Source organism: Pleuronectes platessa, chromosome 7 (assembly GCF_947347685.1).
Source record: "Pleuronectes platessa chromosome 7, fPlePla1.1, whole genome shotgun sequence".
Taxonomy (NCBI): domain Eukaryota; kingdom Metazoa; phylum Chordata; class Actinopteri; order Pleuronectiformes; family Pleuronectidae; genus Pleuronectes; species Pleuronectes platessa.
In genome coordinates this window covers 699,269-715,000 of record NC_070632.1, presented here as the reverse complement: position 1 = coordinate 715,000, position 15,732 = coordinate 699,269, and the positions used below count along the sequence as shown (strand labels likewise).

Genomic DNA, 15,732 nt, shown 5'->3' with positions numbered 1-15,732 from the left:
AGTGGGAGCTAAGGATGTCCGATAATGGATGCTTTGGTTGAAAGCGCTGCATCGGCGATTGTCCGTCGGTCGGCGGTTAGGAGGCTGGATCAACGGGCACAGAAAGCGTCTGTGGGCCGGGGCTCGGGTCTGTGCTGAGCCGCTTGACCCCGGCTGTGGACGCGGGGGTGGTTACGGTGGAGCCGTCCGTCTGTGGACCAGTCCGTCGGTGATTTCACGGAGAATCTCTCAGCTCCCCCAGAGAAGCAGCAATGCGTCCGATAATGGATCTCGCTAGCCTCGTCGCGGGCCACGGCGGGCCTCGGACCCGCTGCGCTCACGGAGCTCGGGCCCCGCACGTCCTCCGGGCTGTGCCTCCGGGTTCGGACGTTGTGTGTCCGTGTGGAGCGGACACCGTCCACCTGAAGTGCGTGGAGGGCGATGTTAGTGGGTGAGCGTCGCTCCAATGGGCAGTGGGCTCCACGGCTAACGGCTAGCTGCTCCCCTCACCCCCGATTCATTCAGCTAACGCTAGCCAGGCTAGCTGGGTTAGCTCCGTGTCTGTGCTGTGTCGGTAGCCCTCTTCACTTTCTGCACATGACGCGTGTGATGATCCAGCTGTCCTCCATCAGCACCTAGCAGCGCGTTGTGTCCCCAGGTGGGAGGGAAGCTAACATGCTAACTACATGCTAGAGGTGGGACACTCATGACCAACATGCAGCAGGGACCCAACGTAGGCGTCTGTTGCTGTCAGTGAAACATAGTTAGTGTAGTACGTCGGTGAGCTGGTGTGACATCAGGTGCTGGTTTAACTACTGTGACGACAGAACTCCTGTTGTTAAAGTGACTGAAGCCTGTGATGCCCTCTGACCTCAGGAGACCTCCTGTGGTCAGTGATCTGCTGAGTCCATGGTCTCTGTCAGTTGTTCTCACAGAGCTTCACCAGGTGCAGCCTGCTCTGAACCTGCTGCTGGTTCACTGACACTGTGGCTGTTTTCCTGTGGATGAACTTTATCATTAATCTTCCAGTATTTGCACTGTTGAGATGGTTCACTGGAAAGTGAACGTTCCCTCATTGATACAGCTGAACTACCTGGAGACGATTCTACCAGCATGATGATGTCCTCCGTCCGTCTCCTGTGATGTCCTCCGTCCGTCTCCTGTGATGTCCTCCGTCCGTCTCCTGTGATGTCCTCCGTCTGTCTCCTGTGATGTCCTCCGTCCGTCTCCTGTGATGTCCTCCGTCTGTCTCCTGTGATGTCCTCCCAGTGTCCAGGGACCCAGACATTCAAATCTGACCTGAAACAAGCTCCTCCCCCCGTGTGTTTATCCTACATGTCTCTGACGTCTTCCTCTGTGTTCACATGAAGATCACAACTGTTCCTCTGATCTCTAACAGGACAACAGACATGAATCCCTGTGTGATAGAAGAGGTTCTGGTGTTGGAGTATCTGCTGTGTGGAGAGCTTTGAGTGGACATCGGGACTAGAGAAGCTCATAAAACCAAATACCTTGTAGCACTTCATGTATTTATACAACCAGGATCGTGGATCTGCAAAGAGTGGAGTCAGTGTCATCGTTGATGAGACGTTGATGTGATGAAGAGACAGAGCAGCAGAACTAAGAGCTGGTCCAAGATGCACCTGAACCAGCTCTAACTATAAGCTTTGTCAAAGAGGAAGTTGATTCTGAAACATGGAGCGGGTGTCCTCCTCCAGGACCGACAGGGGAGATGTTCCACAGGTTTCTAGGAGTGTTGTAATCTCCAGTCAGTGGCACCACGTGTTGTAGATCCACTAACACGTCACTTGTTCACCTCAGAAGCAGCGTCAGGGATCAGATCTGTGAACGAGGACACGAGACATGCAGCACAGGTCTTTCTCTCTGGTAAATCCTTTCCTGTGGACGGGATCTGTGTGGACCTGAGTGTCTCGTGGTCGTTGAACCAATGAGCAGCAGGACGCTGGCTGCTGACCCGGTGTGACCCCGCTGGAGGACGTCTGCCAGTCTGTAAATATTGTGCATCACTGCTTTGTGGCCTTGACAGTGACGGTGGCTGAACATGATGATGAGCTTGGGTTTGGAAATGTCCTTGATTCAAGATTTTTATTGTCAAATGCACAATAACATGAAGCAGTCGCTGGCAGTGAAATGCTTGAGTCTCAGGCTCTCTTCTAACAATGCTCAAGTAATTACAACCTATACAATAAAATAAGATAGAAATAGTGTAAAATAGAATAAAATGGAATATCAAAATTTAAAAAAGAAAATAATGTATATATATCTAAATATATATAAACAACTGAGGAGAAAATAAAACAACAAAAGTGCAAATATGCAGATATGTCACGGAGAGGAGTTTAGAAGTCTTATGTCCTGGGGGATGAATCAGTCTCTGAGCCTGGTGGTGTCGGCCCGGATGCTGCGGAACCGTCGGCCAGATGGCAGCAGGCAAAAATGTTTATGGCTGGGGTGAAAGTGGTCTTTAATGATCCGGCTGCTCTTCTTCCTGCACCGCTGGGTGTAGAGGTCCTCTATGGATGGTAGCGCTGTCCTGGTGATGTGCTGGTTAGACTGCACCACCCTCTGTAGAGCCTCACGGTTCAGGGCGGTGCAGCTGCCGTACCAGGCGGTGATGCAGCCAGTCAGGATGCTCTCTATGGTGCATCTGTAGAAGTTGCAGAGAATCCTGGAGTCCATGTGGAGGTTCCGCAGCCTGCGGAGGAAGAAGAGCCGCTGTCTGGCCGTCCTCCTGATGGAGTCTGTGTGATGGGTCCAGGTCAGGTCCTCAGTGATGTGGACCCCGAGGAACTTGAAGCTGCTGACTCGCTCCACCATGGTCCCGTTGATGAAGAGGGGGGTGTGTTCTTCTCCTCGTCTCTTCCTGTAGTCCACGATCAGCTCCTTCGTTCTGCTGACGTTGAGATGGAGCTTGTTGTCCTGGCACCAAGATGTCAGGGTCTGACCTCCTCTCTGTAGGCCTTCTCCTCATCGCCGGTGATCAGGCCTATGACAGTGGTGTCATCAGCAAACTGGACGATGGTGTTGGAGCTGTGGATGGCCACGCTGTCATGCATGAACAGGGAGTACAGAAGAGGACTGAGCACGCAGCCCTGGGGGGCCCCGGTGTTGAGAGTCAGGGTGGAGGATGTGGTGCTGCTGATCCGCACCGCCTGTGGTCTGCCCGTCAGGAAGTTCAGGATCCACTCACAGAGGGCGATGTTGAGCCCAAGGTCTCTGAGCTTGGTGACGAGCTTCAGGGGCACGATGGTGTTGAATGCTGAACTGTAACCTTTCTGCTCAGACGTGAGTGAGTCTGAACATCTGACGCTAGGAGAGAAGTGTCATTAACACACAGACACACTCACACATACACACACACAGACACACAAACACATTCACCCAGACACACACACAAGCAGTCTGCTGTCACTTTGCCGGAAATAACAAGTGGAAACTCAGAGTCAAAGAACTCCAGTTAAAGTGAAACAGACGTAATCAACCTTTAAATGAACCCGAGGGACAAACTGAAGGAACAAGACACCCTGTTACTGTCCCACATATCTGCTGAGGGACAAACAGACTGGAGGATGGACTGGAGGACGGACTGGAGTATGGACTGGAGGATGGACTGGAGGACGGACTGGAGGACAGACTGGAGGACAGACTGGAGGACAGACAGTCTGAACAGTTTCATTTCCTGTTCTACTGGATGATGGAAAATAATTGTGAACACAAATAACTTTAATTTCATTTAAAAAGCTTCAATAAAACTGTAGTGTCCAACGCCCTGTCTTCACTTTGCTTCTCATATTAAATGTCGTCTCCTGGTTTTCATCAAACTGTTAAAAACTCTTCACAGATAGACAATTCTTTAAATTATAAAGACTTAATGCTAGCTTAGCGCACTTAGCTTGAAAAGGTGGTAGGGGTCATGGGTCACTATAAAAATATAATTTTTCCATTGTCCAGGATAACGTGATAAGTCTTTGAAATGGTTCTCCACCTCCACAACTCATTCAAACCTCCTTTGTTGGGGAAGCACCGCACCGTTTTAGTGGGAGCGACAATGTCCATGCAGAAGTTCAGGTAGTCGGTAGTGCAGTGTGTGACCCCATCAATGTCCTCCCCAAAAGAGTCTTGCAGCAGTCTCCAGTCCGTTGTTCCAAAGCAGTCCCGGAGGGCGTGCTCTGCCTCAGGAGACCACTTCCTGAAGGAGCGCGTGGTGGTTGGTTGTCTTCGCACTGTTGGTGTGTATTCGGGTTGTAGGAAAACCAGATTGTGATCTGATTTCCCCAGGGGAGGAAGTGGTGTGGCTCTGTATGCGTCCCTCACATTAGCATACATCAGGTCGATTGTCCTGTTCTTCCTGGTGGGACAAGACACAAACTGGTGAAAAGCAGGCAAAGTCGAATCAAGAGTTACATGATTGAAGTCCCCCGAAATTATAATGAAGGCCTCTGGATGTTTAGTTTGTAGCCCAGAAATAACTGAATAAATGATGTCACACGAGATATCGGCCGTAGCTTTTGGAGGGATGTAAACACACACGACAATGGTGTGGGAGAATTCCCTGGGCATGTAATCCGGACGGAGGCTAACAGCTAACACCTCGATGTCCGGACAACAGATGGTCTCTTTTACAGTCACATGCCCAGGGTTACACCACCTAGTGTTAACATACAGTACAAGCCCCCCTCCTTTTCGTTTGCCACTTAGCTTTAGGTCTCTGTCCGCTCTCACAGTAGTGAAGCCAGGTAGTTCCACGTTGGTGTCCGGGATGTTGCTGGTTAGCCAGGCCTCCGTGAGGCACAGCAAGCTGCACTCTCTGTACAGCTTCACGTTCAGCACCAACGCTGCCAGTTCGTCTGTTTTTGAGTTTACATTTCCCATCACACATGAAGGAATAGCCGGTTTGAACCTCCACCGCTTCTGCAGGCACCTCGCCTTCACCAACGCGCCAGCTCTGCATCCCCGGTAGCGCCTCACCAGCTCCTCCGGTGAACTGCGCAGGCATGATTCACTCTCCGCAGCGCCAGCAGCTGGTCCCTCGTGTATACAAAGTCCTGACTGCCCTGTTGCGGTCGATCCGTATGTGTATCCATAGGATATGAATATATCCACACAGTGCCTCCGAAAAGCAAGTGTAAATAATAACAAACAAACTTAAAAAAACTAAAATAGACACGAGACAACAGAGCTACGTAGATAGGCGGCCACTCGCGTCGGCGCCATTCATATGGGTTTATTAAATGGCATCTAATAAAAATCTCTATAAAAACAAATAGGAATATGTACCATTACATATCGATTTTTTTTTGTTAAGGGAAGTCAACCTATGAAATTTGCAATACAATTATCAAAATTACATACTTTTTTCATGAATTATTTCATACAGCTTCATATAAGTTTCTATCATAAGAAACATGTAACTCACATATGAAAGTGACGAAACTTCATTTGTCCCTTCACTACTGCAATACTACTTTCTACCATTCCAGCTACATAACTGCAGTCTATAAATGCTTTCAATATCTGTAATGCTGCAAAAAATGGCTGTTAGGCAAACTTTTTATTTAATGGACTTTATTTGCAGTGAACTGATTTTATAGTGAACATCAACATGGGCAAAACTAGGGAGGGATAAAAACCTGCCCACTTAAAACAAGTTCCCTCTAACAGGTCAAACCTGGCTACAAATGTGACACTGTAACAGGAGCAGTTACTTCCAGGTGGATAATGATTGTGGTGTGGTTTTAAGGGGGGGTTGTAACAGAAACAATTTTACTTTTGGCACGGAGCTCTGTGATCTTGGCGTTGATTGTGCTGCCAATGCTGGAGGGCTGGGTCCCAGGCCACCTCTCAAGAGTTGCACCTATATATTATGAACACAAGAATAGGGGGAAATGGAAAAGAATAACAGTACAATTATTGATCTTGAAGCAAACAATAAAAAAGCATCATGACATTATATTAATGTCAAATGGTGCCGGCTCTATTGCACTGTATTGGAGATACATGGAGAACTTAACTAAAAAGAAATACATCACACTGAATGACCTTTGATAAAGAAATGCCTATATCAGATGCAAGATGATACTTCAGACTGAAAAAAACTTATTTTCCTAAATGTGTTCATTTGTTCATTTGCTGTTGGACAAAAAAATAAAAAAAAGATTTCAGAGGCACTTGAAACAGCAGAGAAAGTGGTAGCCTACAATAGCATGTCATGAGAGGACCAATATCCATATCTGTAATGCTGCAAAAAATGGCTGTTAGGCAAACTTTTTATGAGTATTTAGGGTTCAAATATAATTTGCTCACCCCTAGAGACTGAAGACATCAAAACAAAAGTTAGATCTGCCATACTCATACATGTACATCTGAGAGGCAGTAGATCCAATTTATGCACTGTATTTATTTATTCTTTAAAAATCAATTACCTTGGACGATGGAATGTCAGACTCTGATGTGGAGCTGGACGGTGAAGATCTGGGGAGGGACAGCAGTGAATCTGCAGATGATGAACCAGGCCTGGACTGCGGAGAACTTTGGGAGCGGGGGGGGGGGGGGGGGGGGGGGGCAGTCGTGGTGTGGTCAGCTCTGAACTGGATCTCTTAGGAGGTTCAGCCAAATCAATTACATTCTTCATGGTCTTTAGGAGTTCAGGCTCATCTACCCACAGCTGAGTCAGAAGAGTGTCATCTGGATCTGAGTCATCTGGATCCTCCTGATATGTCTGAGGGCGGACTGGTTCCCTCTTGGTCAGCTCTGCAGGTTCATTTTCCTTCAACAGTGCATTCAGTTTACGGGTTGCCTCATAACGAGTAACTAGAGAACAAAGGAAGAATGCAAAGAAACAGATTTAATGGCAAACTGCTTAATACTCGAAAGCACTTTTTGTATCACCAGGTTATGACACTGTCAGCATAACAACAGAGTATGTGTTGTGTAGAGCTGTGGTTCACACAATGGGGTTTGCAAAAAAATTATAATTAATATTTTACTATATTCCCATCCATATGAAACTTTGGTTAATGTTTAATAAACTTTGTGTACTAAAACATGTATAAGAAAAATCTTATCAGACATCAGACAAGTGTTTGTGGTCTAATTTGTGTCAGTTTAAGGGTACTTAAAAGTAGGAACCACAGCTACAGAGTACTACAACTATGGTTAACATCATGAGATTACTGTGGTGTAGTGTTGTTCATGCATTCACTTAGAGACAAGGACAGTTGTGCAGATAAGCATTTTGTAGAGCAGTCGCTGATACATGATAAAATGGTGTCAAACTGTTGTAAATAATATGAGTTCCATTAAAATGTGTAATATTTTAAATCAAGAGTTGGCTTATTAAATAGGGATCATATTTTGACTTGACTTTACCACCAATAATATTGTAAGCTAATTATTCATCATGTATACTGCAAAACATTTGTTGGAAAGTATTTCTCCACCTAGCAAGGACAGTAAGCACAAAATGTCCCCTGTCTAACTTTAGACGCCTGTTTCCAGGTTATGTAGAGAGGACCATCTTCACTTTGAACCACAGCAACATTAACTTACCACTGACACAGATAACAGTGGCCCGGTAGTGGGGCCACCCTCCACGCTGGTTCTTCCCATGGCGCCATTCGATAACGGCGGAGTAGGTGGAGATGGGATTCCCATGTTGGTCCATCTTGGAATCATCGTACCTCCGTATGTTATCAGTTTCTACTTCACTGAGCTGATCTGTAGGTTTAGGCAACTGTAATTAAATATGCACAATTCTGCCTTCTAAACTGAGAACTCCCACATTTCATTGGTTTAATGTGTTTTAGCATTCAGCTAACTATCACTTAGCAAACGCTACATAAACAGAAAATCCGTTGTACGCTAACTCCTTAAAATACTTCAATGTACTTACCACTAACGGGAGGTTCATCTGTCTGCAGTGAATCCATCGGGCGATGATGATATGCAGAGAGAGCATCAACCGTCAAATATCAACCGTCAACCGTCAACCGTTAAAATAACGCACTCTCGCGTGATGTGCCAAGGCCTCGCGTTGATAGCTGCCGGGTACACCTTCGTTCTGACCGGCATGATGGGCATGACCCGCCCTACGCTGTCTTTGATTGGACGTATCCTGATACTCCCAGCAAATCGACGCTCTCAGGGATAAAAACAAACTTTTAACTTCCTGGGTGAAATGGTAAACCGATCGTCGAACTGGCTTCTGTTACTTTAGAGACATGCCGAAAAGAGAAGTCGTGAGACCTAACCCAACAGAAAGAGAGTGGCTGCGGAGAAACGTTCCTACACGGACTTTGACGAGATGGAAGAAAAGGTATATGCACGCTCTCTGCAGCTCATAAGTGACGTTAACGTTACAGTTATCGTTACTAGTTACTGTCCATTGTTTCAGTAGGAAAATCAACAGAGCTTTGAGTGACAGCGGGGAGCACACCGCGCAACAACATGGAAGTGCAATTTATCTCTTGTCCTCTCTGTTTATCAGCTAACAATAGTCAATGTAAGGTGAGCTGTTTCTCCCCTTACTATAATCATTCAATCCCGAGTCAAGGTTATGTGTACCAATGAAAGCTGAAGTGTCACTTTTGCACCAAAGTATGAAAAGTATGAAACTTCATACACTTAGGTGCATGTATTCTCAATGAGCACGAATTACAGTGGTAACATAATAGCCTACATGATGTTTGCCACATGAATGGTGAATTCTGTGCATTTGTTGTGAGAAGGAAATCCCAGTATTTGAAAACCTAAAATGTACTTCATAATATTTCTGTAATATTTAAGTTATCCCAAATGTTACTTGAGTAAATGTGAAACGTTGACTAGAAGAAGAAGATGAACTGTTTTTAACTCATAAACAAAGCACTATCTTATTGTGGTTCAAAAACATCCAGTCAACAATATTGAAAGGGAGAAACACTGCATTGTAATTGTTTCCTGGGGAGCTGTGTGAAATCTGTCTCAAACGAGTTCTTGATTTACCATTTTAAGGAAAGTGATGAAGATGATACCCAGAGAGAAGAGCAGCGTGCAGGACCTCTCCCAGTACCACAGCAGGTGAGAAACCAATGACAGGATTATACAACCTCCCCTCTCTCTCTCCCAGATTTACATATTTATTTATGTAACGTTTTTCTCATGGCTTTTAAAATCTGAATGTAGGTGCCCAGGCTATAAGTTGATGTCATCCCTTCATTCTTATGTTGTTCTGTGCACACCGAGTCTCTTCTACACTGATACATCACAGTGTAGAAGAGGGAGATGTAGAGTTCACAGATGTCTTCAAGTGAGCTCGGCTTCTCTCCAGCCGCCCATAGTGGCTCTGTGCCGTCAGTCCAATATCCATTCCATGAATTAGGTCACTGTTAGATCCAATCTCTAATTCTTTCATCTATTCAATAAATGATGTTCCTCTCAGGAGAGTGAAGACACCACCCAAAGAGATGAGCTGAGAGAAGAACCTCTCACAGTGCCACAGGTGAGACAAAACTACAATATTAGACAACTCTACCTCTGTTGCTTACTCTTACAGTCAAATTACAATTATCTATGTTGTGTGTTTGTATCATTCTTAGGAAAGTGATGAAGATGATAGCCAGAGAGAAGAGGAGAGAGCAGAACCTCTCACAGTGCCACAGGTGAGACAAAACTGCAGTGTCATATAATCTGCTCCACCTCTATCCCTCTCTCTCTCTTTAATGAGTTGTTCATTTCTGTCCTTTTCAGGAAAACAATGAAGGTGGCAGCCAATGACAAGAACAAAGAGCAGAACCTTTCACCATGGTGCAGCTGAGACAAACTTAAGCATTTACATATGAGGTTGATTACACATTAGATTCATTTGTCATTGGACAAACTGTAACATATTCTGCAGTTTATTAACGTGCACACTTTCTATCCATCCGCTTATTGTTCTCTTTCTCATGTGTTGTAGCTTCTGTTTATCTTCCATACTAAGTGCAATCTGCCAAAACAAGGTTATGAGCAAAACAAGGGGAACCTGATCAGTTTCAATGCAGTGCTTCTCTTTCTATCATTTAGGACAATGTCCCTCAAGACGTTGATGATGTCCACTCCTCCCATGGACTAACAGAAGAGCAAAGCATCATCTCCATTCTCTCCTTTGCATTGAGACACAACAGGTGTATTAATGGAAGACCTGCTGAAACTGATAAAACAAATTAAAAACTCTGAAGTATTTTTACAGTCTCACACTTTATTGACATGGGTGATCAATGTGTATTTGCCATAGGAAAATATGGCAATTGTACAGTGCAGAAGTTGTCCAGAGGTTCTATAATCAGAGCTCCACTGAGCTACATGTCAACTGTTTACTTTCTCACAGGCTTTCACAAAGCCATGAATGCCACTCTGATAGTTAGACCATGTATGTACATACAGTGTCCACAGTCCCACTCGATCGTATGTCGGCTACTGAATATGTATTACTGTAAATGATTGAGTGTTAACTGTGAAGGTGGAGTTACTGCTGTTGTGTTTCTGAGCAGAAAAGGAAATATTTGTCCAAATTCGTCTTTTGTTGTTTCTCCGTGGAGTCGAACCAGAGACGTTCGACTCCACGGAGAGACAACAAAAGACGAACCTGGATTGATCTGTCCAAAAATCCAAGAGTCTCCCTACCCTGTCTAGTGCCCCTGAGCAAGGCACCTTACTCCCCCAACATCTGCTCCCCGAGCGCCGTACATGGTCGCTCACTGCTCTGTGTGTCCTGCACCAGATGGGTCAAAAGCAGAGGTTACATTTCCCTACCTGCATGAGTGTGTCTGTGTTTGGGACTAATAAATGCATCTTAATCTTAATCTTAATCTTAAAATGATTTTCTGTTTATATATTTGTAAATGATTTGCAGACATCAACTTTACTAAAAACAAAATGTATGATTTCTCTGATCGCTATTAATTAAAAAAGAGAATATGAATTAAACAAGAACATAATCATCAGATGAATCGATGCTGCAGCCCCTCAGTGAGACATGTAAGATCATCACTCAACAGAAAGGTCGTGGTGTGATGCTCTGATATATATTTCAATGTGTTTAACTTTGTGTTGAACTAAATCAATTTGTGACGTGAATCCAGGAACTTTAATATCATAAACAAACATATACACAGAATGTGGTTCTACACACATGGAGAAACACTGAGGGACAAAGGTGGACAATAATAAAGACAAACTTAAACACACTGTATGTGACTCTTTATAGAGGGTTTATATATTCTGCTTGTGTTGTGTCATTTCAATAAACACATTCTTCATGTGAATAAACACAATCGGGGCAGGAAGGTTGCTGGTTTGAATCCGGTTCAGATGGGGTCTTCCTGTGTGGAGTCTGCATGTTCTCCCCTTGTTTTCTCCAGGTGCTCCGGCTTCATCTCACAAACACATGCAGATTAGGGGTTGTGTAGATTGGAGACTACACACAAGCTGCTGCTGCTTCAGCCTCTGGATCCTCAGGACACAGCTCAGCCTCCGTCCACACACACTGTCCTCTTCACACTGTCCTCCACACAGACTCCCCCTCCCACCTGTTGAGAGAAGAAGACATCAGTGTCACAGAGTCTCACTTCATCAGCTGTGAGTCAGTGATGCAGCTCATCCAGTAGAAAGAGCAGCAGGGACTTCAGTCCTGTTCAGAGGTGGAGCAGCTTCCTCTCTGCTTCATGTTCACGTGTTGGAATGAACACGCTAAGAGCTCAGTGTGTGTCCTCTGCATGTCAAAGTGCAGAGTGGACACCTGAGAGGTGGATTTACTGCTGTTACAGGTGAAGCCATGTTTCACTGTGTGTTGATGAACATCTGCTTCTGACAAACTGGGACCAGAGGAGACAGATGGACCTCAGCAGAGGTTCTGCTCTGTATAAAGAGCTCCTGGTTACCATGTGATGAGGAGAGGCTTCAGTCCCACTGATCTCAGAGCTGTGACAAAGATCCACCTGATCAGTTCTTCACTGATGAAGTGAGAGGACAAACTGTCTCAGATCAGATGAAGACGACACCGTCTCTGTCCCTCGTGTGAGGCTGTCAGCTGTGGTCCAACTTGTGTAAGTTACAGCGCCACCTGGTGGCATCTGGTAAAAATATATTACGTGACCACGACATAATAACGTGTGAACGAGATAAATAACTCGAGGCCACGAGATCTGAATCTGTTGTTTACTAACAAGACGAGTGGAAGACAAGAAGACACGCACTGTCTCACTGTCTCTGAGGACACACACTGTCTCTGAGGACACACACATGGACCTGTCTCCAGGAAGCTGAGGTCATCTGGTGTTTTGGGGACAGGATGAGTCTGGAGACATTGAGATGTTCTGGGTGAGTTAGAGATCAACTGAACCAACCAGACGTTGATTTAAACTTCCCTTATCCGTCCCTTTAAGGAGAGTGTGCACCACACAACAGTGTAGAGTCACTGTGGTCAGTGGGCGGAGCTTCTATACTGGTTGATCTCCAACTGAACCTGGAGCAGGTTAGCTGTCATCAGAAGTTACCATGGTGATTGACCTGGTTAAGAAGTGGACGAGCTTCGTAGAACTGAAAAAACTAAACCTGAAGTTAACCTGATAACCACAAATCCTGCTTGGTAGCACAGACCCTGGATCTGTGATACTGACTGTGGTTAGTAACATACTGATGAAAGCAGCGTGGACTGACTCCAACCATCTACTGACCTCAGAGTCTCCAGTCGACAGGTTGGGCTCTGCTGTAGATCAAGAAGCTCCTTCACTCCTGAGTCCTGCAGGTCGTTGTGTCTCAGATCCAGTTCTCTCAGATGGGAGGGGTTTGACCTCAGAGCTGAAGCCAGAGAAGAACAGCTGATCTCTGTCAGTCTGCAGCTCCTCAACCTGGATAAAGAAATATGAATATTAGAATGTGTCCTCCTGTTGTTGTGGATCGTCATCATGTCAACACAGACTCTCAACATGCTGCTGACCTCAGTCCAGTCTGTGACCTGAAGATAAATATCAGATCAGACATGTTGGACCATTGTTTCATTCATCAGCTTCTTCTCTGTGTGTTGGTCACTGAGCAGGTTTGTGTAATTAAACACTGTTTACAGTAGGGATGGCTCCTGATGTCACTTCCTGTTTGTTTCTATACTTATCAACTGTCCAACGTGTTTCAATAAGAATGAGTCTTATTGTTATCCTGTTAATGACTTGGCTCTTCAAATACAGGACAATGCTCTGCCGTTCTGGATGTCTAGAAATGGCTTTAGATATCTGGGCATTAACATTACAAGGGACATGCAGAAGCTTTACCAGGAAAACTTCTGTCTGCTATTTGAGAAAGTCAAAGTGAACTGTATAAAAATGAATGTGCTCCCCAAGTTTGTTTATCTGTTTCAGTGTATTCCACTTTATCTCCCTAAATCTTTCTTCAAATCTATTAATAAGGTCTTCACTTCATTTATATGGGAGGGGAAGAAAGCTAGAATACGTCTGGAACTGTTACAGAGGCCTAAAATGCAGGGTGGCCTGGCTCTCCCAAATCTTTGTCATTATTATTGGGCCTCAAATGTTCAAAAAATCATGCACTGGCTCCACACTCCTGATACGGACTGGTGCCATTTTGAAGCTGCATCTTGCACTTCAACCTCTCTCAGAGCCCTGGTCACCTCCAGCCTTCCCATCTCTACTTCTCAATACACCAACAATCCAGTAGTCATAAATACCCTCAAAATATAGTTTCAACTTGGACATAGCTTCGGGTTTAATAATCTTCTCCATGTAAGTCCCATACACAATAATCATCTTTTCCTTCCAGCTAGATTAGACTCTGAATTTACTCTATGGCAAAGACAAGGCATTTACAAATTTAAAGATAGGTATATAAACAGTATTTTTGCTAGCTTTGATGACTTATCACATGAATGTGGCCTCCCTTGGTCTAGCCTGTTTCGTTATTTCCAAGTGCGCTACTTCCTTAAACATCATGACCCCAACTTTCCATATTTACCATCACCTTCTGGTTTAGATGATCTGTTAGAACTACCTTCAGCTTTAAAGGACTTATTTCAAGAATCAATAACTGTATATCCTCTTTTAAAAATACAACTCTTGCAAAGATCAAGGCAGCTTGGGTGGATGAGCTGGGAGAGGACTTGAAGAAGACATTTGGGACAATGCTTTACTAAGAGTGAATGACAGCTCTTCATGTGCCAGATTAAGCATAATACAGTTTAAGATCTTACATCGCATCCACTACTCCAAAGCCAGACTTGATAAAATATACCCTAACACGGATGCAAGCTGCGACAGGTGTGGAAATACTCCTGCAGACTTAACCCATGTGTTTTGGTCGTGCTCAGCCTTAACATCCTGTTGGTTTGCAATCTTTAAAACAGAGTCAGAGGCTCTTGATATTGATCTACAGCCCAGTGCAGTAATGGCCATATTTGGTACTACTGATAGAAGATACTGTATAATAAGGAAAAGATATAAAAACATCATTGCTTTTACAACACTGCTGGCACGTAGAAGAATTTTATTACATTGGAAATCTAAAAATCCACCTCGTGTGTCTCTGTGGTTTGATGACCTAATGCAGTTCATACAGTTGGAGAAAATAAAATACACTCTCAGGGGGTCCAGGGACAAATTATTTTCAGTCTGGGATCCAGTGCTGACATATTTGGGTAAACTTAAGACTATGCCTGCTTAGTACCACTTAGCAGCCCTCTAGCATCTACAGTTGTGATATTTATCCTTGTGAGCTATAGTGTGTAGTACACAACTTGAAAAAATGGTGAGCCTATGTTAATGTATGTGTTTTCCTTGAAGAGGATGTGTGCCAGCTCTTTCAGAGACAGAAGACAAGGAAGGTACCAGGCCCAGACGGTGTGTCACCCTCCTGTCTGAAAGCCTGCGCAGATCAGCTGGCTCCCATCTTCACACGGATATTCAAAAGATCTCTGGAGCTGTGTGAAGTCCCCTCCTGCTTCAAACGCTCAACCATCATCCCAGTCCCTAAGAAACACTGCATCACTGGACTGAATGACTACCGGCCCGTCGCCCTGACGTCTGTGGTCATGAAATCATTTGAGAGACTGGTGTTGACCCATCTGAAGGACATCACAGGCCCCATGCTGGACCCCATGCAGTTTGCCTACCGGGCTAACAGGTCAGTGGATGATGCTGTCAACATGGGGCTGCACTTCATCCTGAAATACCTCGACTCCCCAGGGATCTATGCAAGGATGCTGTTCGTGGACTTCAGCTCGGCGTTCAACACCATCATCCCAGAAGTCCTCCTCACCAATTTCATCCAGCTCACTGTGCCTGCCTCCACCCGTCAGTGGATCAAAAACTTCCTGATAGACAGGAAGCAGCAGGTGAGGCTGGGTGAAATAACATCCAGCACCCGGTCAGTCAGCGCTGGTGCACCTCAGGGATGCGTGCTCTCCCCACTGCTCTTCTCCCTCTACACCAACGACTGCACCTCAGGAGACCCATCTGTTAAAATCCTCAAATTTGCAGACGACAAATCAGTCATCAGCCTCGTCCGGGATAATGATGAGTCTGCATACAGGCGGGAGGTCGAACAGCTGGTCCTGTGGTGCGGTCGAAACAACCTAGAGCTGAACACGCTTAAAACCGTGGAGATGACAGTGGACTTCAGGAGGAGCCCCCCAGCACTGCACCCCCTCACCATACTCAACAATACTGTGTAAGCTGTGGAATCATTCAGGTTTCTGGGATCCACAATCTC

At 45.2% G+C, this 15,732-nt stretch overlaps 1 protein-coding gene across 8 annotated transcripts in view; it reads right to left on the bottom strand.

Moving 5' to 3' along the window:
• LOC128443852 (NACHT, LRR and PYD domains-containing protein 12) overlaps positions 1-15,732 on the bottom strand; it is a 62,479-nt gene that overhangs the window by 29,333 nt on the left and 17,414 nt on the right. For 7 of the 8 annotated variants that reach the window (XM_053426027.1, XM_053426030.1, XM_053426035.1 and 4 more), the window contains one exon: positions 12,693-12,866. The exons of the other annotated variant lie outside the window; for it this stretch is intronic. In XM_053426027.1, the coding sequence (XP_053282002.1) occupies positions 12,693-12,866 (174 nt within the window). The remainder of the gene's footprint in view (positions 1-12,692; positions 12,867-15,732) is intronic. 8 annotated transcript variants of the gene reach the window in all.